Genomic DNA, 25,776 nt, shown 5'->3' with positions numbered 1-25,776 from the left:
AACCTTATTTAGAATATTGTGTACAGTTTTGGTCACTGCATTGCAAAAAATATTTGGTGGTCTGGAATTAGTCCAGAGAATAGCAGACTGGTGTTAAAAGCATGCCCTACACTGACAGGTCAAAAGAACTGAAGCCTTTTAGTCTTTAACAGAAGATTTTGAGGGAACCTGATCCAAGTATTCATAATCCTCAAAAGCATTTCCAAAGTTAAACCAATGGACTTCTTCTGAATAAAAAAGTGAAACACAAAGCAGGGTTTGCAAGTGAAAGTGATAAAGAAGGTGCCTTTTAAACTGAGAAAAAGGGCGCTTATTCTAAAGAAAAGGCTGGACCCGATTCACAGATCAATTAGTTACTTACTATTAAATAGGCTAGCTGAGCTGAATGACCTGTTATTTGTAGCCTTTTTTCTATGCTTCTGAGCTTTAATTGTGAAGGAGTGTTTCTACTGAGTTTTTTTCTAAATATCAACATGATCTGGGCTAATGGTTTTAACTAAGCAGTTTGTGGAATTGATCAAATAACATTAAGATATCCAGGTGAATGATGAAAACCATGAAAACTTAAAAAATGAGTGCATGTGTGTTCATTACCTCTGAAAATGAAACAGTTTGGCAAAACCTAATTGAATTTAGTCACAAATACAATTCCTTATCTGGTCTTTTTGGGCCATATATTTACAGATGTTGCTCAAAAGGGTTTTGAAGTAAAAATTACCCTCTCAAATTTGTGGGTATACTTTAAACAGGAAAATACTGAGATCTCAGGTTTAACATGGTGGGAGAATGTAAATGAAATAAAGAATGTAAAATATTCTTTTAACAAAAACAATGGTCAACAAAAAGAGCCTAGCATGCTGTTGTGGAAAATGTTTATTTATCATAGGTTATATACTTACCGTATTAAACAAAAATGTAAAATACTTAAAAAACTGTTTTAAAACAACATCTTGTTTATGTGCCAAGTTCTGAATGATCACTACTGTATGCTTATGTGTTATATGTGATCACTGTGGTCCCATTATTGAATGCAATGCAATATGTGTTTGATTAAATAAAATAATGTATTAACAAGAAAACTCTCCTTAATTTTATCTATATTAATTAAAGAGCTCGGTTTTGTATTTAAATGTACCCTTCATATTTCTGTTGCATATGTATAAGAATTAATTTACATAATAAATAATATGTATGCTATTTATCAGGCATTCTGTTAGCAACACCAACTGCACACAACACTACTTTGGAAATATTTTTTCTCAATTTTCCTTGTGAAAGTATACTTGTACAATTTCTTGCAAAGCTTGTTTCAGTCCCCTGTTATGTTTTCTTTCAAAAACAGAATCTGTATTGCAGAATTGTCATACTGAAAGAATTCTCTGCACTTCCCCCTGCATAACACAACACTTTTGAACTGATGGCCCAGTATTTTGCCCCCCTTACGAAAAGCTCTATTATTGTATATTTGGGATAAGCATTACCAAAAATCCCATTAGAAGTGTAGAACTGAAGAGAACTCAAACTATTAACATGTATATGCAGCTCAGTTTGCTGATTCCTTTTCAGCTATCCAATCAAATTTAAACATAGGGGAAAGGAGCCTTGTGCGTCACAGAAATCCATCCACAGGAACAGCAAAGTAAAGTGGTGTCTTAGAATCCTTTACAGAAAGCACAACCATTGCCACACTATAATTGTGTCTTGTGTAAGTTAAAATATATATTATTGAACAAATTACTTTCACTATTTATATTTTATACAAAAATAATATGAATTAAAAATGTATTTGTTGGTCCGTGTCCCTGACACTTATGTATTTGAGTTTAGTAGAGTAGCTGTTCATAAATGATTCTTTCAGACTATAATAAATCATCACATTCAATCCTAGTACATATACAGGTTTTAAAAAAGTACAGATATAGTTTGGTTCAATATATGCACACAGTATGGTTTTCAAAGACAAATGGATGTATATGTTTTGGGGTTAAACTGTACCCACTTGTCCATGCTGAAGGCCTGTTAAAGTCTCACTTTATAAAGCTCACAAAAGAATTTTAAAATATTATCCAAAATAAGTTAGAAAACATCTTCAAATAAGAGTAACAAAATGAAAATAAAAGTAAGAGAATGTAAAAGTTTGTCCCCTTTGGGATACAGTAGTATTTGTGGGAAAACTGATAGACATTAGAATACAAATTAAACTATGTTATGTTAGACACTTTTAAGATAGAACTCTGTTGAATTAAAAAATAAAACATTCCTTTTGCAACAAGCTTAATATGTATCAGAATCGGAAGAGCTTATTTAATTGAATTATTAAAAAAGACTAACTCATAAATCGGACATCATCGAACTATTGCTTTATGAAAAACAACTCTGCAGAGATCTTAAAATCATCAGCTATGAAAGTTATTTTTAAATATAGTGCTCTTAACAAAAAATGTTTTTCATTTCAATCAGAAATAAAAATATTGTTTTTTGCTTATGCTAATTTAATTTATATGTAGACCAGTATTTTAAGTCTTGATCCATCTGAGAACAAGCCAGAATTTTAAAACTCAATAATGAGGATTTCCACAAACATTTTCAGTACTTCAAAAGAGCTTTGTGTTGACGTTTCAAATGAGACATGCAGAGATTTTACATATGTGATCCAAAACACTTTGATGAAGTTTCTCTTACACTCAGGTCATTCTTTTCAGATTCAAAATATAGTTAGTTACCATCCATTTTAAATGGTGTTAGTTTTAAGTTTTACTCATGTCTTGAAAATGGCAATCATTTCTCTAACAGCTGAACTATCAAATGAATAAAAACCAAAAAAAAAGTTATGTCAAATATAGATCTTGCTGTTGAATATTTACAGAAAGTCGAGTCCAATTATTGGTTTCCATCATTTTGTTATGGAGACCAGTCAAAAGGTTCACGTACAGTATGAACACATGGTGGTATTGTCAATCCTTTCCATTGAATCATTGTAAACATCTTCACCAATGCAATGACTTAGATCAAGATTATATTGCATTCATTTCCAGTTGAGTTTCTTTAAAAGTCTACTTGGATGAAGTCTTTAAAATGTGACTATTATATCAGACACTCCTTGGGGCCCTGTCGACTTCATGGGTCCTCCTGTTTCTGCCCTTCTTGTTTTCTTGAAGATGTTTCCATTTGTTGGTGTGTGCTTGGGTATTGGCAGCTTTCTGTCTGCGTTGCTTCCGTTCCCTTTTCCACACCTGCTCACAAAATTCATCCATGGTGTTCAGGTTGGGATGGTTGATAAGGGACATAAAGTCTCTGTACCAGACCTTCTGGTTAGGTGGGACAATTCCATGGCCCTCCTTTGGCTTCACGCTTTCACCCTCTTCGTCTTTATGAAGCAGCTCTTCCAGGTGTTCTGTGTCAATTACCTCCAGCGTGACCTTGACCAAAATCTGTATGAATCCATGTTCTACAGCATGACAGTAGTAGATTCCCGAATCTTTTTTCTGAAGGCTGCGAATAAGAAGGCCTTGCTCTGTTCTTATGAATCTTTCCTCTGTTTTTATCTGCAATTTGAATAGAAATAAAACATTAAAGCAAATTAATAAAAATAATGTTGCTTTATTAGTCCTATACAATTTCTTGCGTTAGGAATTCGTCTTTTCACATACCCCAGCTTGCTCTCCATAAGACACAGACAGGGAGAGAAGCTTGGGGTCAGAGCACAGGGTCAGCCTTTGTACAGTGCCCCTGGAGCAGTTGGGGTTAAGGGCCTTGCTCAGGGGCCCAACAGAGTAGGATTCCTCTGCCGGCTGCGGGATTTGAACCGGCAACCTTCCAGTCACAGGCACAGAACCACCACTCCGCCCCATTATAGCCATTATAGGCTTCAACTGCCATTGTTATGTGATGGTGTACAGGTGTTCAAATGAATTTTATATTAACAGAATATCATAATCAATGATGGATGCTCATAGCGGTAAAAGTGGTTCAAAAAGGTTTTATGTTCACATCATGTCCACTGAGGCTTAAAAACCCAACACAAACATTTTTCATTTTCTAAAACTAATAGTACCCTTAATGTATTTTCATCACATTCACATAAGGTTTTATCCCAGCTTACCACTGCAAATCCCTTGACACCAAGAGATATACAAAAAGAACATAATGCATCTTGTAACAATAGGAAGGAAAAAACAAACAATAATTCTGTGCAAATTCTAGAAGTCTGGCTTTAGAAAAATCCTAAGCCCATGCTGACCTTTTTTTCTGAAATATTGTGAGAGACAAATATTTGATGATCCCAGGTGACTAATTACATAAATTCAGGGTAATGGATCTATACCTGAGATGTGGTTATAATCCATTTTCAGTGTATGTTTCTCTTTTGAAACTCAGGGCATGCTGTCAAAGTAAGTAACATTTTTAACAGTGCTCTATATTTCTGAGAGGAGCAAAGTTTTAATCATTAGTCAAAAACATAATATTGTAGGTAAAATACACATATCATAAAATTTAATTTTAAAATGGCAAATCAAAGTGAAGTTTATTTAATGAAATATGTGCCTAACTATTGCTACAATTATAGTTATTGTGATCATACAAATTTAAATTTTAGAAGAACATCTGAAGTGGTTTAAGAAAGGAAAATTTGATTTACCTCATTTTTCTGATCCTCATTCTGTTTCTGAAATTGCCAGTAGATCAGAGAACGCTGTGATCTGGGACTGCACTCCAAGAAAGTGCTGCTGTTTTCCACTCCATAAATAATCTTATCTTCCAGTGTCCCTTGGCCATTTAAGTCATCTACCAGAATAAACAAACACAATTCCATATTACATCTCTAGTAACTTTTTCTAGACTGTACAGTACATACAGTAGATATCTGACCCTGCTAGAATGTGGTAGAATTATGTTAGAATGTGAAAGGGATGAATGCTACTTGGCTCTAAAATCCATACTCTTTTACTCTGCCTTTTGACTTATGTCTAAGACAATTGGTGCAATGGACTATAGTGGTAAAGTGTATTTATGTCATAAAAGTATGCATGAGGGAGTACAAGGAAGCAGAATTACTGTCTTGTTTCCATAAGGGTAGGTAATAGATTCTTGTGAGGAACATTGACAAAGATTTTGGTGTTAAAATACATCTTCTGTGAATTAAAGAAAAAGACACATCTCTAGGAAGGCCTTGTTAGTGTGATTGTTACCTTACTGAAGACATGTAGGTGATACTTGACCAATGCCTGCAAAACTATTCACAATTCCTGAAATAGGTACTGTACTTTGTCAAAAAGGGAATTGCTGGTCTCTTTGTGCCACATTTAAGTACTGTACATGGCTGCCTTGCTAAAGGTTAATAGCTGCACTGTATTTCATTAACATTTTGTCTGTGCTTTTTATTGATTCATAAATAAGAGATATGAATTAAAACATGGATGTCTCTTTATCTATGACAAGTCTCTGTAACTTCAAGTACCTGTTAAGCTGAGAGAGCCTTTTAATAAAATCAAAGTATATTGTTTTCTTACAAATAGATATACTGTATATTTTTCCTTGATTTGCACACATTGTCTTCTGGTGTTTTCTAAACCTATTCCCTTTGTCAGATATTAAAAGACACGAGAAACTGTTCACAGTTTCAGGTTTACAGATTGTGATTAAACCACAGCTTTAAATTAGGTTCATTTAGAAGACTTTTACTCATCTAGATATGAAAAACCGTAGCAGAGAGAACATTACAATTCTTCATAAAACAATAGAAATACTGTTATTCTGAAGCTTTTAGATTAAATCTATTAGATTTAGATTAGATTAAATCTTAAATTACTGTGGATTTTTGATCTGCTAGCTGTCACCATTCTAAAAACTAAAATTCCAGAAATGCACTTCTCTATTGTTTCTAGGCTCCAGTCATCTTGAATGCCATTTTTAAGGTACCAGGCCACATTTTAGTGCTCAGTCAGTTTTAGTTTACAAAACAAGCTGATCCTCAAGCCTTTCATGAGAAATCAATGTGTGGTCTGCACAGTGTGGGTGGCTGGAAACTCTCTTTTTTATAGACAATAAGGAAAGAATATGCATATATATAGCATGTTGGGAATTTGTATAAAGGGCATACTTAACAAGTAGAAAACTCAGGAGTCTCCTTGCACATGATGACTGCCAATTAATATAATTAATATAAAAGTTAATAAAACCAAAACAAAAAAATTGATGCATTTGAGAAAGCTTTTTAAAAGTATTCAAAATTATTTGTCTCCTTAAAACAAAATATGAAAATTCAATTAATACATAGGTCTTCAAGGATACTTGAAGGACTCTTTTTGTTTAATACTTAATACTAATATTAAGAAAGAGAAAAACATAACTACAGCCTTAAATGACTAAGATGTTAAGCAAACATTTCTGTATAACTACACATACAGAATAATAAAAGATTAAATTAACAGATTAATCCAATATGCAAACACAAAACTTTATCAAGCCTTGCTCAATAGACTTAATTTTCCTCTTCCTGTGTAACAATGGGTCAAAATCAAACATTTCTAAAGAGGGGAACTTTCAGGACACTTGCTTACCATGATGTTGTAAATCTGAGCACTGTGTGAGAGGATCCCCATTTCTGATGTCTTGCCGTCGCGTTCGCCTGAAATCAAATGATAAAAACTAAATATTTAATGGGTATACTAATGACATATCACACTAATTTGTGATTATTTTTTCATGTTACAAACACATTGTTTTGTCTTGCTAATTGCAAATTACAAAATACAAAAACTGATGTTCAGTCCAGTAGTATGATCAAGGGTATTCTGTCTTAGAATGTAAACTTTGAAGGTTTTTAGCTACAATCCATTTTTTTTTTTGCGAGACAGAAAGGACATACCACAATAAACAAGTACAATAGAAAAAACGAATCAATTGCAACTGCTTTATTGCCTACAGTGAAACCTATTGACAAAGCAAATAATTGATAATGTATTTTAGATCCAAGGTCAATGGATGCCATGCTTTGCTTCTTCTCTCTAGTTTGTTTCATCCATGAATTCACCCAGTTTGTAACTTTAGCAGATTGTAGCAGAGGTTCGATGATCCAATCAATACATGGAAGCAGAGCTACTGGCTTCTTTTACAGGGTAATACTGCACTCATCAAGAAGTCACAGAGCATTGTGGAACAAAAGTAACACGAAGCCATGCAGCAGACATTAAAATCAATAACCCAACGAAGCACATACTGGTAGGAGGGCATTTAATTAAAATACTGGCAAACTTTTTTTTTGTGTGTTCGCTTTAGGTAAAATGCCAGATATAATTTTGTTACAAAGGGTAATATTAATGATAAAACATACTGCTCTGCTTTTCCATGCTGCAAAATTGTACCTCAAGATTTAGCCTTAGGGAGCACTTGTCTCAGATGTGCATCCTGCATGTGTGATTTTACTATTATTTTCTTCTCTTAAGAGAAACATGCTCATGTATTTTGTGTAACTGAAAGCCAAAGTAGGCTTTAGAAGTTTCTTTTTTACATTATATTTAATATATGTTCTATATTTACTGTTTTTTTATGTTCAGTGAGAAAAAAAGCAGAAGATTCCTTTTTATAAATCTTATGAAAAGATACTGTACAGTAGTTCTGTTTTGGTTCTCTTGTCATTTTCTTTGAAATCACTGCAGAAAACCGAAAGCATACAATTGTTAAGTATTATTTAATTTTTGTTGTTTAGTTTGTTTAGATTTTTTTATTGTACACAAAGTTTAAATAAGTAAAACATATATTTGTTCTTGATGTTTCAGAAAAAAAGCCCTTCATCCTTTAGCTCTAAATGATTTCAGTACAGGTACTTTATACAACAATGCCAGTAACTAGAGATTGCTTTCAAACATTTCCTGACAAATTATTTTTGTCTGGAATGCAGTTACTGTCCTGGTAGCAAAACAAGCAACACATTGAGTGTCTCTTGAGTGCCAGACGTTTTCTATAAAGTCATCTTGGGATGTGAAAATCTTCTGAAAAACAGATTTGCCTGTGTTAAAAAGGTAAAAAAATGTCTTATGGAAAAGAGGAAATTAGTTTATCTAAAAGAATCTCCATAATCCACCGTGAAGTGACAAGATTTACACGTCTGGAATGTTAAACAATGCAGATGTAGGAGTAACTGTGGCATGGATTTTAATGTGCTTATTTTTTATTTGTACTTTCTGACAGGTGTGGAATACCAGAGATTTTGTTTTCTATTAGACAAATTAAAAGGAGGTGATGTTCCATGAAAGCCAGAACTGCTTCTTAATGAGCATTTTTTAATCATTTAAAAGACTTGAACATTCAGGGATTGATTGATCATAGCACCACCATTGTTAAATAAATCACCAAAATCTGCCCTTGTAAAGCTGTCTTTTGTTTCTTAACAAGTTGAAGAAATATATTCAGATGTGAACACACATCTGAAGTACTTTGCAATGCCTAATAAAATCCCATTTAATGTTTTCATTATGCTTTGAAAGCCCTTTTGGCATACTCAAAGAGGCATTGTGTAGATCTAAGAAGCATGTATATTTTTTGTGTTTTTTAGTAGTTCAGTTTTCGTTTAGTTCAATTAGCTAATTATATGCATGTAATAGACATACAGTCATAATCCGTACAGCTAAAAAATAAGTAAAATGTAAAAGGGATTTAAACTCTACATTTTACATTTAAATCAAACAAGATTAAATGCAACTATTTTTGTTTATTTTATGGTAATGCATAAAACTATTTGCATGACATGTCCAAGTGTAAACTGCATGGATTAAAACTCACGTTTTGAAATAATAAAGATGGGATGAAAAACAATTATTACTGAAAAAAATCAGGAGATTAAACTGTCTGTTTATGCTAATGTCTTAGATACGTTCCCGCATTATGTGCTAATTATACAATGCAAGTTTGGATTATGTTCTTTGGTCTTTGGCCACCTTTTTAAATCACTCCTGTTCTATAACTCATTGTTGCCTAGAAGTTGCCTAGTGTGCCTGGCAAGTAGCAACTACTAGGAAAAGGGTACTGTAAGTATAGCTTTCTCTCTCCTGTTAGAGCCAAAAAGCAAGTGGAGACTGAGGTTGAGGTAATTTCGGGAGCTGTTGGTTTCAGGTGTCTAAAAATAAACCCTTTTCATTACCACCCATTGCCTGTGGCTGAATATAAATAAACACATAGGTTACTACCTTTTTAAACCAGTGCATGCAGTATGTTGAAATGGCATCTGTAATGTTACAGGAACCTTTGGTAATGCGTTAAAATGACCCGCCTGTCTTAAATCTTTTCTGTTTAAACTAAGCTTTTGCTTAATTTTTTTTTAATAAACATTCTTTATTGCATTCTAGCAGGACTCTATCGTCTGTTTCTCATTTCTCTGTTTAAGCAAATATTTTGTAAAGATATTTGGCACCTCCTGTAGCACAGTTTGAATATGTATTCCTTTGATTACCAAGCCTGGTTTAGATTCCAGAACTCAGCAAGTCAGTTGTACCTCTTTGCAGTGGGGAAGTATCGGGAACATTCAGTACCATCCCAGGCACAGTAGGGGTCTCTTGCTAAGCAACACTCTGCGCACGCCTTCCCATAGACATCACAGCGGTGCAAGGGCATCTGTGAAACTCCAATGGCTGAGCCAAGATAGAGCTGTTGCTGTAAAAGCAGAAAGTTCAGTTAGTGTTTAAATGTCCTTAATCAAAATTTAAGTTTTACAAACCTTATAAATAATAAAGGAGAATGCAAGAAAATGTATTCCAGTGGTCTGTAGTTCATACAAGAAACAAATTTCCCTTTTTTGTTTTGAGTCTTTACACTATTTTGAACAGATTATAAAACCTCATACTTCTGACGCATGGATTTCTAAAATATTTTTGCTTCATTTATTTAAAGAAGTAATTCTTAATTCCACAACATTAACTGCATTTTACAATGCAAAACTATAAGATGCTGTAAGATAAGATGCATAGCCAGTAATGCCGGTTATGCAATACTTTGTATAAAGAAATTAAAGGGGTTTTATGAAAATGTTTATTAAACATATTTCAGGAGGCAAATGTATCTTCTACTTTATTTATATTTGTGATCTTTATTTTTGGTTTTAAAATGCACAGTCAATTTTTGATCTAATAAGATAAAAACTATCATTTTTTTTCATGTTTGTGCCTCTGACCATTTTTTTTGGTTCCTGTTGGAATTCTTCCAGAATTCTTTTTTCAGATTAAAAAAAATCAGAGCGCCCAGTGGAAACCCACACAAACAAGAGAAAACAAATACAAACTCATGCTAACATACAAATAGCATCCCAGGTCCAGAATTGAATCCAGGACCCCAGAACTGCAATGCCACAATAGTAACCACTGCAACACCATGATATACATTACATTAACAGGATTGATTAGTACTAGAAAAGAATGAAAAGCTAAAATATGCCAAAAATAATGTAATGTAAAACTATTAAGTAAATATTCAAAACTTTAAATTATTGAATTTAAATTCAAATCTTTGAATTTAGACAAATACAAACTCAAGATTAAATTTTAAATTCAAGATTTAAATTCAAGGAATTCTTTGCTAAATGTACAGTACAGTATGATTTCTTCATCTTTAGTCCCTTCCTTAGTTTTTCTGTGCGATTGGGAAGGCACGTTCCTGATGGAAAGGAAATAACCCTTCTGCTAGATTTTTTTTAGGTTTTCAGAATTTATTATTCTTCATGAACTTCTGTGAATCATTTTTTGATTACCAATGTGCTCGGCCTTATCTTATCTGTAGTGTTTCACAGCTGTTTGCTGACACTTTTGCTTTGTAGAGCTTACAACATAAACAGATCTGTCCAACAGTACATTTGTATGTCAGAAGCTATGCATCATTAAAACTTATCAAGCTGTCTGCTGACAACAAGTGGCTTCTACAGTAGTTTAGTCAAATTGTAACCATGATGAAACAAGCCAAAGAAAATAAAGGAGTAGTGCACTTAATACTTCAGAGTTAACTTGTCTGGCTGAGGAAGTGACAGTGCTGGCCGAAAATCAGTGCTGTCCCAGTCTCCCTCACTTCTGAGGAATGACCTGGGAGGCAGCTGCAATGGTGAAGCTGGGGTGGAGGGGGCAAAGAATTGTGTGCAGCCAGGAAGTATTTATCTGTAGGAGAACGGTAGTGCAACATTAGAATTTGCCCTCCTCCTGAACATACTTTATGTTAAAAAGACAATTTTTGTGCTCCATGGTCCGCAATTTTACACTATTATTTTTCATATTTTTGTTATTTCTTTTGAATGCATTTTATATATAGGGCCTAGATCAGACATCAGTAATTTAATTCATTCCAATTAACCCGTAACTTACCTGTTTTGTTGAGATGTCCATTGCTGTAATGGCAGTAGGTTCCTGCAATGAGGTAAACAACAAAATCCTTTATTTTTCAAAGACAAACTCTGTGTGTTAATGACACTTATATAGTGCTGCTCGGATGCTATTAATATAAAAAAGTAAATGAGACCTTTCCATTCCCTTTAAAGTGTTTACAAGTTTGCATTCTGACATAATATTACCAGTAAATGGAATTAAGTATTTTAATACCAATGTGGAAAAGTCTAATTAAATTAATGCATATGGATCACACACAAACCAATATGATTTTCTTCCCTTTGTTTCTCTGAAATGTACAGTATATTACATCAGTTTTCAATTTGGCATTATATGTAAAAAAATACTGTATAATAATCTCTCATATTTCTCAATTATTAATAGCAATTTTGTTTCTTATTTTAAAGCTGCTGGATTTGGGGATTTGTCTGTTTTAACATGAAACAAACAAAGCTTTCAATACTAATAAAAAAGGAAATATATATACTTTTAAAATTCATTGCACCTGTCTCGCATTGCCTGATGATTTATGTTCTAGCTTACCTTGACCTTGAATTGGACAAAGTGGTTATTGAAATTGGATGCATTGATATTTACTGCAGTCATGCCCTAAAATTTCACAGCTTAGCTGAAATGTAAAAGACATGTTCTGAAGGGATATATGCTATAAAGTTTGTTTGTTTTTTTAAAGTTAGTACAGGTATAATTAATATATAATATATGTTGCTCACTCCAGAAGCAACCTGAAAATACACACTAAATGGGACACTAGTCCATCACAGGGTGCACGTACACACACAAGTGCACACAGGGACAATCAGAGAACTGTGAGGCAGCATCACTCATCTCCATGCCACTATTTTCAAATACATACACAGAAATATACTTTCCAGCTGATGAAACTTCACTGCAGTGTGCTTTGTATAATACTTATGATTGTCTGTTTTATTTCTTAATAACAGTGCATGCTTGAAGGAACAGTTACAACTGCGATGAGTCTATTTGTCTCACCTAACATGTTTTCTTTCAGTAGCTAATTCATCCAAGGATCTCATACAGCCAACTTTTCTGACAAGAATCAGAATGAGCTTCATGTCCTACTTTTAATATGTTATTTTTACCCAGAAGACCCAAAACCTCACATAATGGATCCCCATTATAGCCTTCATGACTTGCATATTGTAATGACATAAGGCCCTTTTCACTCATCATCCCTCATTGCTTTTCAGTTACTTAAAGCAAGAAATGTTATTTTTTGAATGGTATGTCCTTTTGAGTGTAGTCCAAACTGCAAAAGTAAACATGTAGGAGCCAATGCAGATTATCAGGAATTTGAGTCTGCTGAGCAGAATTATTGTGAAAAGAGTTCTTCGCTAACAGTCATTATTTAAAAAATAAACTTACTCTGAAAACAGTCACTTCCTCCAGTAGCACTTCCTCCAAGTCATGCCAGGTCTCCTTAGGAATTGATACAACTTTCAGAACTGTGCCAACATCTTCAAAACATAAAAAATACATGGGTTTTATAGATCCATATCAAAATGAAAGGAATGGAATAAAGTCTCTAAATATCAGGTGTACACTAGTACGTTCATTCGTATCATGCAATCGATGTGGTTAAGTTGATGAAAGCCTTTGGAAAAAATGTTGAGTAGCAGAACATGAGTAGTACAGGCTTGAATGTAGATCATTTCAAGGACTTTCTTAAATCTGCTTTATTCCTTTTTGTGTTAATCTGTTAAAGGTGGTATTTCATCACAGAAAGCAAATGTGTTTACTTTGTATATATCACATATACTGTTAAATGACTGATCAAACTTCTGTTTTTTGTAAAATATTTGCCAGACACAAACTTCAATCACAATCTGCTCTGCTTAAATAAATTGTATAATTAATTAATTTAGAGTGTATGCTGTTTGCTTGTATTAATACAATTATTAGCACCTGTTCCAATGAACATGACATCATATTGTCCATCTTCTGCATCCACTCTGTCCACAACTATCTGAGTTAATTGGTAGTCAACATCGGTCTTAATGATAATTGGCCGGTTGTTTATTGGATGAACAGGGTTGTACATGGCTGGGTGACTTCTTGCAAAAGTTATGACATCATCCGGAAGATCCTTGGTTGAATAAAATCCTCCAAATGTCTTGCTGGGACACTACCAAAAAAAAGTCATTTTTGTATATACTGTATGTGGATTTGAACACACAAATAAAAGAAAATATATTACATTCAATGTAACTTTCTGCTTAAAATCAATTTAAAAACATTATACAGCTCATTAATAAGATATTAGTAATTTAACTTCATTAATCTTTGTATTAAGCAATAAAAAACTGCATTAAATTAGGTTTTATACTGTCTTGCACTCACAGTCCCTGGGCGTGGATATGGCACCCTCCCCTGAAATGGTACCCACTGATAGTTGGGACCTTCTCTGTGGGCATACGGTCCTAAAAACACTCTCCGCACATCAGTCATGCTGTACATGCACACCGCTGACCCCTTGAAGATGTTGCTGAAGGAAATACAATCAATCTATTAAAGTCATTAAGTGTAAGACTTAATTAAGTGAAAGATTAATCTAGCTGATAAATTGCCTACTTTATACAATTAGCACCACATATTGATTAAGACAGAGTGAAAAATGAGTGTATTAACATTTGCCTAGTAACTATTTAATTAACTAAACCACTGATTATTATCAACAGTTTGTGCCAGAAACTGCTGCAAAATCTCTGGAAATAAAATGCAAATTCAAGCAACCAAGAGGCAATTTACCTTAAAATTGAGAAAGTCAATAAAGCTTTTTCATTGTTTGTTGGTACTTTAAATTTAATTGTGGAAATGAATGTCAAATTAAATTTATTTTTCAAATGTGATTTTGGAATAATTGTCTTACTTATTAAAATTATTTAATTCAACCTTTTCTCAAAATTTTCAATAAAATTAAAAATATTATTGAAGCATGCATCTTGAAAAACATTCTATAACAAATATAAAAAACATTATACAACAAGAGTAAGCCTGATGCATTTAGAAATATCTTATTATGTCTCACTTTTTGATAAATACTTCAGCAGTATTCAACATCGCTCCTGTATCCCTTGGTTGTGCAGTTGCACATGCTGTACATTGATCCTTAGTAAATGCAGTGGCTGTATCTAGGAGGAGACTTGTGTTTCATGTTAACAAGATTTTCTTTAGGCCAGATTGAAACTTGAATAAAGAGTACAGCTATTAGAGCTGACAGATGGCTAAAATAATCTCTTTTTTTCCATTTCTGGTAAAGTGAGGTCAAAGAAATAGCTGCAGGTAAATGTATTAGAAACAATTTGTGAAATGTACTGATGCAGGACAATTGCACAATTGCAAAAAAAAAACTGTTAGGTCAGCATTTCTGAAAATGAAAAGAAAAATCTTGGCTGATTCTATTATTAAAGATAAAACACAGGAAATGTGTGTGCCTTTCAAACAATCCAAGCAAAATGGACAGGTACCTGGAGGTTGTAAAAACGGCATATATAATTGGATTTTTGGGATCCTTTGAGCTCATCAGAAAGACATCCTCTGAAATCAATGAAACATTAGTTCAGAAACATACAGTATATGCTAGTATACAGATAAATCATTTACAGTATATTATAATAAAGACTTGATACATACGTAATTCATCAAAGTGTGTGTCAATGCCATTGGAACCTGGTACAGAACAGATTAATCGCGCTTTCAGGAAGGTGGTCCATTTATTAACAAGGCTTCTGTGACCTCCAAAGTCATTCTGTAAGTAAATAAAATAAATTAACTTGTTTTTAATGCACAGTAAACCAATATTATTATTTTTTGCCTAGTAAGCATATTATTATTGTCTTATATAATAATAGTGAATATTTTCCTCTATATAGATTAAATATTTTAACTGTTGGACACTTAATAGTAATACTATTGCATATACTACAGTTTCACACCTCTGATGTGTTTTATGCTATCATTTAAAATATAATTATATTTAATTAGATGTTGTCCTTAACGAAATCCTATTAATTTTGTGATAATGGCATTTTTGTGCAAATGGATGAAATATTTTTTGTAAAGAAAACGTAATTGCTTTACTCTTACTCTCAGGAAAATGTAGTTACTACAATATACACAGTTTGTTTAATTAAATACAGGCATTCTGTCACTTTAATTTAGTCAGTTAAAAGAAATGCAAATTGGGAGGATTAATTAAATGTTTGCATAATGGTGCACTTTACGTTCTACAGTAATTAGGTGATAGAAGCTACTGTATGAACCTGCTAGAGCTTTCAGTACACTGCTTATTTCTGTGTATTATTCACTGGAAAAAGACCCAGTGAAGTCAATCTCACTATTAACTGATTTTTAAATATACAGTATGTAAGAGATCATAAAAGGAATATATCAAACATGCTGGTTTGGCATACAATAGTTAAATCAAAAAGGAAATGTATAGAATGTAAGAAAATGTAAATTTACTCTAGTTGTATTAAACCTTTAAATCCTAATAAACGTTTGATTAAAATCAACACTGTTATTTTCCACATCAAACAATATTAGGCAAATCAAATTATTTTTATTACAAATGCACATCCTGCATAATCAGCATATTTTCTTACTGTGGATTACTGTGGTTTAAGAATCCATGGCATCCACAAGAATCCATCCACAAGACATTTCAAAATACTAGCGATTCTTAAAATTTGGAATGAATTTACAGTATATCCTTTACAGGGTATAAAATCACCCCTCAAACATAAATGAGTGCCAAGAACTCATGGGGTATTTAGAGTGATAATCTTTGGTATTTTTATGAGGCCTTTGCTGAATGTAATATGCTCTCGTATCCCTATACCTTGATTTTGCACTCATAAAACTTTGATCTCTAGCAAGAAAAGATCTTGTTAGGTGGATGAGGAAAATCAAGATGAAATGACTTTTTGCAATGAAAATCTTGAGAAGCACAACCACAAACTTTATAGGCAGATTTTATTTTGCTCACACCATATTCCTTAAGTTTTTTTTTCTTACTGCTAGGGAGGTTCAAAATCAGCAGCTGGCAATTAAATCACAGCTGCAGTGTAAGATGAGTGGGTCTTCACTTAACAGCATAGGCTGGTCTGTACTGGTGTTCAGTTTCTTCAGCTTAGAGATTCTTCATGAAGCCAAAGATTATACACTGTATTAATGCAGGGATTTTGAAAGGTTTCTGCATTCTTACAATATCTTTTATGTCAGCTGTAGGACTGAAAGAAGCAATCTGGTTTAAGAACCATATTGAATAACAGCACAAGGTTAAATTAAAAAAGGACAGAAACCGTATTGAAAAACCAAATACCTACAGTACTTTTAAAGTGGTACCTGTATAAAGAGTTAAAGTCTACTTCTATACAAGTCCTCCTTCTATACAAGTAGAAATTGTGTTATTGTGAAAAAAGCTGTTACCTTACAGAGCTGCCCAATCCTAGCATGTGTTGCCTTTCCAGTGTGCTCTCCATCCATTGCATTTTCTCTGAAGAACAAGTAAATTTTGTCATCTTCAGGATTGTCACTCTCTGGAATCAGGTGGACACTCACAAATCTGGGATCTAAAAAGATATATCAATATAACGATCCATATTGTGAGAAAAATCAGGCAAATTCATTCTTAAAATGATATTAGAATTCTTTTGCGCACAGTGACTACATTTTTATCCCCCAAAATCAAAACTTAGAACTAACACAAATAAATGTGTTGATATGTACTGTATAGTAATCAAATTATGAATAGTGCAGTACCATTGAAAATCACAGATGTGAAAGAATGTTTAGTGCAACCCTGGTCATGTTTTATTATTTTCACAGGATTTAGCATTAGTGCCTGTTACTAATATACCAATTATACTTCAGAAGTTTCCAGCAAACCAAAAAAACTGCTATCAAATACGAAATCTGTCATTTCTGACTGTCAGGTGGGTCAAAGTTTGTTTCCATCGTGGCTATAATCATGCAAAGCACCTGTTTGTACACTAGTACTGCTTATTTTTAAAGCTGATGAACTTTTCAGATTTCTGGAACAGACATGAACTTCTTCCTGTTTATTTTTCAGTGGCTTATTCTTGAATCTAACAGACTGGGGGCCTAGAATACTGCATTGAAAAAGGCAGTTAGGTCATAGCCTAAGCTGTCTTGGAGGGGAAAAAAGTTTCAAGCCTTCTGGGCAAGAACACAGAAAAATGCACAAAATGATTTTTTGAAAAACATAAATGGAAAGTTGTTTTGTTTTATTTTTCATCATATTCTAGCTTCAGGCTGAGGAAAATTGCAAAAATGTTTTACATACAGTAGTAAGTCTGATATGTTTTGATATAATTTGTTTCTCTTCATTTTCCAACAGGATGAAACAAATGTTAAAGAATCTGTGATTTCAATTAAAGGTGTTATGGAGAAATTGGAAACAATTTCTTCATTTTCTTATTGTATGGCCTTAAAATGAGAATTCATACAAATACAATAAAGATATTATTTGTTCAATATGTGCATTAGTAACAACCATTACCATTAACATGTACTGTAAATGAACAAGTAATAGGTTTATTCCATGCTGAAAAAAAGAAGAAAGAGAACACAACGTTTCGGCCGTGGAGCCTTCTTCAGGTGTGAGGTGTTTTGACACACCTGAAGAAGGCTCCACGGCCAAAACGTTGTGCTCTCTTTCTTCTTTTTTTCAGCATGGAATAAACCTATTACTTGTTCCTTTGCAGCCTACGCATGCTGATGCAGCTACCCACCTGAACATGTACTGTAAATTATACAAAGGTGTGATTAGTTGAAGTACAGGATGTAGTCTGAATGTAGATTGAAAGTAAAAAATACCAGAAAACATAAAGAAAGACTGTAGATTGTGAGGCCAAACTGTTTATTAAATCTATGTTGTTTTGGTACTGTAACTTTACTGAAGAGCAAAATTAATTTCCACCTGTAGTTATTAATTATACAATCCTAACTCATAAACCGGTTTAAGTAGTATATCAGGAAGAAGTAAAGATTTATTCCATGCTGAAAAGAAAAGAAGCACAACGTTTTGGCTGTGAAGCCTTCTTCAGGTGTCCCTACTTGAACTAAATAGTCTATGAGCAGAGGTTGTGACACATAGAAACAGTGTTTGTGGAAGCTAAGAGAAAATAGATATACTGTACATACAGTATGACTAAGTTTTAACTAAGCTTCCAAATTCACAATAAAAGATACACAATATGATAAATACTATGAGTAATACAATATCCAGGCCTGGAAAAGACAAATGTTTGCATTCGCTGCTCTCATCAGACTAGGAGTGCCATGTACAAAATACAAGCAATAAAGAAGATCAAAAATAAAAGACACTTAAACAATATTGAGAACATGAGCCTTGAATGCAACGATGACTCCAAAATTTCTTAGCTGAGCGTTTAGATGGAAACTAAAGTTAACACAGTTACAGAGCTGGAAACCCTATCTGCCTGAACCAAAATCAACTTTTGACTTATGGAGTTCTGATGTAAACAAAACTGTGAAAAGGCAGATATATAAGATATAGAAATAGAACCTTGGGTGTCATCAGAGAAGAAATAAAACCTGATACCATATTTACAAAGGTAACACATAAATATTAAAACATTGGGAACAAGAACAAAGCCCTGTGAGAAGCAACATGCAAATGGTTTTTAGAATGAGCAATCAGTAAGATAAGAAAAAACCCTGATGATGCAGTTGTAGTAATACCAACAGCCCTCTCTAATCTATTCAGCAAATCAATTTAATGAATTTAGAAAGTTTTATCAGAACCTTTTTTGTACTTTTTACCAAATCCGGAGTGTTATCACATCTTGGGAATGCTGCTAACAGAAATGGCCAGGGTATGGCAATCAAGATCTATCTGTCCAACATCACTAGAAACTCCCAAAGATAATTAATAGGTAGGGCTGGTGATCAACTCCATTGTGATCAATTTTTGCAAGAACAAAATCATTTCCTAAAGGGTCACTTACACATAACACGGACATGGCTCCTGATGGAACAGGATATCATGGAAGAATCATGAACCAAGCTGCAGTCATCAAGAGTGCCAGTAAAGGTAACTTTATGATGCAGTTTCACAAAAATATTTTACTCAATTTTGAAAAGCAATACAGATTACAACATATGGACAATTATACTGGCAATTGGTGGAGTTTCTGACTTATTTTTTGAACAACAACCCTTCTCTGTTGTTCATTTAGTGATATCAGAGTATGTACAGTATATAAAGTAGAAACTACAAATGAAAAGCATCCAGTTAAAGAACACAAGTACAGGTAATATCATGCACAGATAAAAAGGCATATTAGGGAGGCCACGACAGAGAATGGAAACTAAAATAAAGAATATTTTGTTTCGGTTATACAACACCAAACAAAGCAAGAAGTAATAGTCCCAAAGATAACAGAAAACTTTTAAACAATAAAATCCACGACATGCCCCAGGCTGAGGAAAGACATTATTACATATTAAGTAATATTAGTGTATAAGGGTCAGAAGTGTTACAAGTAGGAGACATTATTAAAGTAAACAGATCTGCAAGACCTGATAGTGTTCCACCAATTCTGCTTAAGGAAACAATAGAGGTTACTCATAGAATGCTAATACAATTCCTACAATAGTCACTTAAGACAGAGTAATACCCATTCACTGGAAAATTGCAAATGCAACACATAGCCATAAACATGGTGATAAAACCTGAGTAAATCCAGGCCAGTAGGTACAGTATTTCTTCTGTTACATGCTATTATGGATCATCACGTAGCATTTGAATTCTAGGGACAGAAATTTAGATTTAGAAAAGGTAGGCATTGTTTAAACTAACTTGTCAGTTTGAACAAGCAGCCGTTGAACAAGCAGCAGTTGTACTGGATACACATAGAGCATATGACATCATATAACCATTTATTTTTTAATAGCCTCAACCAATTCAATGTTGCAGGAGGGCTGGAGCCTATCTCGGCAAGCAAAGAGCACAAAGCAGGGTCCTCCCTGGATGAGATGCTAGTCTATTGCTGGACACACACAGACATAGACAGACCCACAGTCACACCAGGGTCAGTTTTTCCAGAAGCCAGTTAACCAACCAGTATGTCTTTGGACTGTGGGAAGAAACCCACTTGAATGCGGGGAGAGCATAGAAACTCCATGTAGACAGCATGAGGCTGAAATGTTAACTACTGTGCCACCCTGATATGATATATTTAAATTAAATTACAGTAGTTTCATAAAGTCTTCACACAATTCTCGTATTACAGGCAGCTGACATTTGAGGAACTATTAAATGCATAGTAAACGGAAAGTGAATGGTTAAATTAGAGTGATGCAATTAATAGAGTACCAGTGGATTATGAATTAGGACCACTGCTCTTTTTTTATATCAATGATCAAGTCTCTGGCATTCACAAACGATATCAAATTAGAAAGACAGAAAAACATTGTAGAGGATTGCAAAAGAAATTCAGTCATTTTTTATTTTAATTAGAAAATAGAGGACTGGACAAATGTGATGGAAATTTTAATATAAAAAGTGAAGCATATTACATCAGTTTAGAAGAAATATAAACTCACTATACACTATGGGAAAACTGAGCTTAAAGAATCTAGCTATGAAAACTCTACCTGGCACATCCTTTTCATTTCCTAGTCATACAGCTAAAGAGGGTAATGGGGGTGATATAAAAAGGCAAACATACTTTTAGAATATATAGTTTAGAGTTCAGAACTTGAATGAATGAATGCGTAGTTAAAATTCACTCCGAATATTTCATTTAGAATATTGCGTCCATTTTTGTCACCTCCTTACAAGAAAGATAGTACTGCTCTGGAATCGGTCCAGAGAAGAATTACTAGATACATTCCCAGGCTTACAGGAATGTCCTGCTATGATAGATTACAAAGAACTGAATCTATAGTATTTACTCCTTAATAAAAAGCAAGATTACCTGATTCAAATATTCCATAAAGGCATTGACAAAATCAATCTAGTGGACTTTGGAAACAACAATGAAATGTGAACCAAAGGACACAACTATAAATTACAGGGAAGCGCATTTAGAACTGAGAACAGAGGGTATTTCTTTACACAAAGGCTAAAGGAATGGGTGGATCCTTAGATTAACTACTTCTTAACAACCAAACAAGCTAAATGGATTGAATGGCTTTCATTCCATTATTGCTTTCTTTACACTTTTATGTTCTTAAGTGTTTGTTGAGCTCTTCAGAAGGACAGACATTGCTTTGTAATGTAAGAGGTGTTGGGGAACTTACAGTATATGAATTTTAGGAGCTGATGTGTTGTTATTAATGGTAAGATCACTGTACGGTGTAATAAAAACGTTTTCTAAACAATTTGCCAAAGTTTTCTGAAGTGTTTCCTAAAGTTGTCGCTAGTACAAGTCCCAACACATTATACATCCAGTGAGCTTTTTTGTTTGTTTTAAACTTTTTAATTAGCATTATATAACTTTTAATAAGTATTATTTCTATCGTATTAAAGTTTTCAAAGCATTTTACCATGTTGCTTTTGTTTGAATAATCTGAAAAAAAGTAAATGCTAGTTTGATAAAATGCAAACAATGAAAAAAAGAATTTAGGGAGATAACAGTACTGTAAATCAACTCTTATGTTTTTGCTTTTGCATAAATGCATTAAAATGGTTTTACATTTTAGTATGATACCTCCTCCAAATTCTCACTTACAGCAGATTTAATCAAATTCATCAAACAGGATCAGTATTTGACCTCTATGTCTCTGTATATAATACAAAAAATAAAAGTTTATTTATTTTACTTTAGTCAAGCCTTTCGTGGTTGTGTATGACTCAGATTTCTGTGTTTTTATTCTGCAGTATTTCCTGATAGTTTTCCACTCTAAAAACCTTTAGGTCAACAATCAAGTTAGTGACAGAAACTAATTAATTTGCACAGAGGCCATGGGCTTTAACAGAGTTTAGAAGAACCATGTCAAGAGAGTTGGTCACATCACTGTGACACAAATTATTGTGGTATCTACTTGAGCCTTAATCTGTGACTAACTCCCAGCACACATGAATTACTTATTCATCAGTAAATCCCTAACAGTAGAAAAAAATAATAATTATAAAGTAGTGAGCTGATTTAATGAAATTGGAATTGACAGGACAAGTACTAATTAAAATGACTAAAATAAAGAAACTTTCTCCAAAAGACTGCATCAGAACAACACAAATTGGCTTATCAGATCCTTAGTGCCCCCCCATCTTTAGCATGCTATTTCAAATAGTAATTACCTTGTATGTATGCTCACTGTTGCTTAGAATAGCTCAATAGCCTTGCAAGCTTTAACAAGTCACAAAAAGTAAAATACAACAGACCCCTGCCTATGCATAAGCTAATGACTTTAACACTGATCAGCACAGACTGAAATAATTATCTTCCAGCTGACCTCCTTTTTGAATGAAATCTTTGAAGTACATCTTTTGTCACAACACTGTGCAAGAATCTAAGTGTCTTATGTTGAATGTTCTTCTACCAGTGGAGGGAAATGTACTTGTCCTTGTCTGCTGTCCATTATTTAAATAATATAATAAAGAATGTTGACAGTTAATACACTTGAATAAAATAGGCTGAATCAGTAAGTATGGACATTAAACATCACATTTGCTATGATAATGTTTGCATGTCTGAAAGGATTATTGTTGGGACTATGCCTGCTCCTTCTATTCTGATTTCTTTTTGTGCATTGCATTCATTGTTAATACAAAAAAGCCCAGTCAAGCATGACAAAAAGCCTAAGTTGGATGCAAAAAAAATAAGAACTCAGTAAGGCTTAACTATGTGGGAAAATACAACAGCATCCTCTAAACCTTAAATTTAGCCATTGTATTTTGTAATTCCTCTCCAAAAGACAATTTGCTAGAGGGCACTTTACCCTTTTTTCTTAATCTCTGAAGTGGGAATGAAACATCAAAAACAAGTGTGTTATGAATAGACAGTATCTGATAACAGCCATTCTCTTAGCAAGCTGTCTTTCAAAGGACAGATTAAAGTGAAGCATAGGAAGACTTGTGTCATAGGATAGTACATTCAGTAAGTCGCCAATGTTAAAAAACCCATAAGCAAACACAAATGGCATCCGGAGGAGCCTATCTGTTCAGTTTTTGTATCAACATCTGTAATATTGGGTCATTTCTGGACAATGATTTTTTTTTCTTGGTAGGTTTCCTGATCTCAAAGTTCACAAAAACCTACTACTTGGGAAATGCATTACTTTTTATATAGTCTCCTGCTTATTTATTAAACAGATTCAGTATAATATAATACCTACCCAGTATTATAATGCAAAAGCAAACAAGATATGTTTCCTACCATTTAACCATCTGGAATCATGCTGCTCAGTCCTGATTGGATGATGCTGTCCTAAAGTGCGGAAGATGGCAAAATCCCTGCCCATGAAATCAGCTGCTGTTCCAGAATACAATTCTCCATCTGTGATTAAAGACAAAAAATGAATAAAAAATCCAAGGGACCATACTGTACATTGTAGAAAATACAAGTGGCTATTGTACCTAAGGTATAACACTGCATGAATAGCAGGTAATAATCACACTGTGACTACTTTGACACATTGTTGAAGAAAAATCACTATGGATGTAGAATCCATTATAATTCATAGCATCAGAATTTCTTAAAATGACTGTAAAATGACATGAATGCAATACTTGATAACAATGATTAATTATTAATTAATTCATTTAAAACAATTTTAACAATGTGAATGTTTTCTGGGTGCATTTGAAATTATTCTAGGTAAGCCATTTCAGTTTTTTTATTTTTTTTTTTCGTTCTTTTTTTAATTCAGTATTTTTTTTTTATTTTTCAGGGTAATTTAAACAATAATGCATGTTTCACAATTATTCAAAATCATTCTATAGTTTCCGTTGTATCATGTCATATTACAGTACGTATCCCAGTTAGAGGAACAGTTTTTTTACAAACTGTAGGTTCACATATGCTTTCAAACTTCAGCTGCCTTTCATGTTAAAGAAAATATATTCTTGTGATGATAAGAATATAATAATGAGCTCCCTATGAACAAGATTTACTGTACGAGTTCATTAACAGTGCAAATAATAAAAAAAAAGTAATTAAACAAATACTGCCCCAATTAAAACTTACATTTTCACATATTTGTTTAAACATTTTCTTCCTCTTAACACTAACCATTTTTAGTGAGCAATATGAAATGTGAGATTTCACAGATGATGGAGACTTTATCATGGTGGAACACCCTGATTACATTATTCTCATTTAACAAAGAAGGAACCAGAAATAATTAGCGGTGTGAAATTTCTAATTGCTGGTGAAAAGACCCAGTGCCATATGGCAATGATGAAAAACAAGAAGGGTGAAATGTATGACAGTGGAAGTGGTTAGAAATTAAGGACTCTCAAATGAAAAGATTTACAGCAATTGAATCTGACTGGCCTGGCAGGAGGGATAATAAAAAAATTAAATAGTGAGCATGTCATGCATAATTCAGCCATTTAAGATTAATCTCCTTGCCAACTCTTTCCTGCGTTCCAAAAGATGAAGATTTAATTAAATCTTTTGGCACGTTCAAATTTCATTAAAATCTTAAATCTTAAAATCTAGAAAGAAATGTATAACTGCTTTCTCAAAAACGTGATGGTAAAGCAGAGGATGAATGTTGTTAAACATCAAATATTTTTGTTATATTTTTGCTGGTGAACAATATAAATCATTAAGTTGAGGCAACATCTGCAAATTTACAGTACAGAGAAAAAGTTTGTAAAACCCTTAGGTTGATCCATATTATTATATATTTCAGACTTAAAGACAGTTACTGTAGATCATCTACTACGGCAAGAAGCCTTAGTAAATGATAAGCATAAAATAATTAAATGTATAACACATAAATGTTATATATACAGTATATTTGGATTATATCTATAAACAAAACGATCCAACAGTAAATATCCTCTTGTGTGTACATTAAGTATGTGAAGCCTTAAATTCATGACTGGTTCAAGAACAACTTCAACTAGACATTTCCAATAACTATCTATCAGTCTCCCACACTGGCTTTTCACATTGTTGACCCATTCTTCCTTAAGGAACTCTATCAAGTGCAGACATTTGTGAGTTTTCTTACACAAACAGCTTGGTTGATAACTGTTCAATGAAGTTAAGATTTAGACCTTGATTTGAAAATTCTAAAATGTGAAATTTCATATTCTTCACCTATTCTGTTGTGAAGATCTGTTTATATGTGATGAGGTTCTTCTGCTGGAAGTCAGTATTTGGTTTGCACCACTCAAAACATTTTCATTGTAGCCAAAAAGTTAAACTTT

The 25,776-nt window shown here is 33.3% G+C and overlaps 1 protein-coding gene across 1 annotated transcript in view; it reads right to left on the bottom strand.

The window, feature by feature from the left end:
- Positions 1-856: 856 nt before the first annotated feature.
- sema3ab (sema domain, immunoglobulin domain (Ig), short basic domain, secreted, (semaphorin) 3Ab) overlaps positions 857-25,776 on the bottom strand; it is a 75,578-nt gene continuing 50,658 nt past the window's right edge. Inside the window, exons 6-17 of the mRNA XM_088923765.1 lie at positions 23,771-23,890; positions 16,830-16,972; positions 15,033-15,147; positions 14,867-14,936; positions 13,740-13,884; positions 13,305-13,524; positions 12,765-12,856; positions 11,340-11,381; positions 9,491-9,648; positions 6,561-6,628; positions 4,640-4,785; positions 857-3,545 (exon numbers count right to left, since the gene is read on the bottom strand). Coding sequence (XP_088779891.1) covers positions 3,090-3,545; positions 4,640-4,785; positions 6,561-6,628; positions 9,491-9,648; positions 11,340-11,381; positions 12,765-12,856; positions 13,305-13,524; positions 13,740-13,884; positions 14,867-14,936; positions 15,033-15,147; positions 16,830-16,972; positions 23,771-23,890 — 1,775 coding nt within the window. The 3' untranslated portion in view covers positions 857-3,089. The remainder of the gene's footprint in view (positions 3,546-4,639; positions 4,786-6,560; positions 6,629-9,490; positions 9,649-11,339; positions 11,382-12,764; positions 12,857-13,304; positions 13,525-13,739; positions 13,885-14,866; positions 14,937-15,032; positions 15,148-16,829; positions 16,973-23,770; positions 23,891-25,776) is intronic.

The sequence above is a fragment of the Atractosteus spatula genome, chromosome 8 (genome assembly GCF_055471065.1).
Source record: "Atractosteus spatula isolate fAtrSpa1 chromosome 8, fAtrSpa1.hap1, whole genome shotgun sequence".
NCBI classification, from domain to species: domain Eukaryota; kingdom Metazoa; phylum Chordata; class Actinopteri; order Semionotiformes; family Lepisosteidae; genus Atractosteus; species Atractosteus spatula.
The sequence above is the reverse complement of the archived record's forward strand: the minus strand, read 5'-3'. Positions and strand labels throughout refer to the sequence as shown.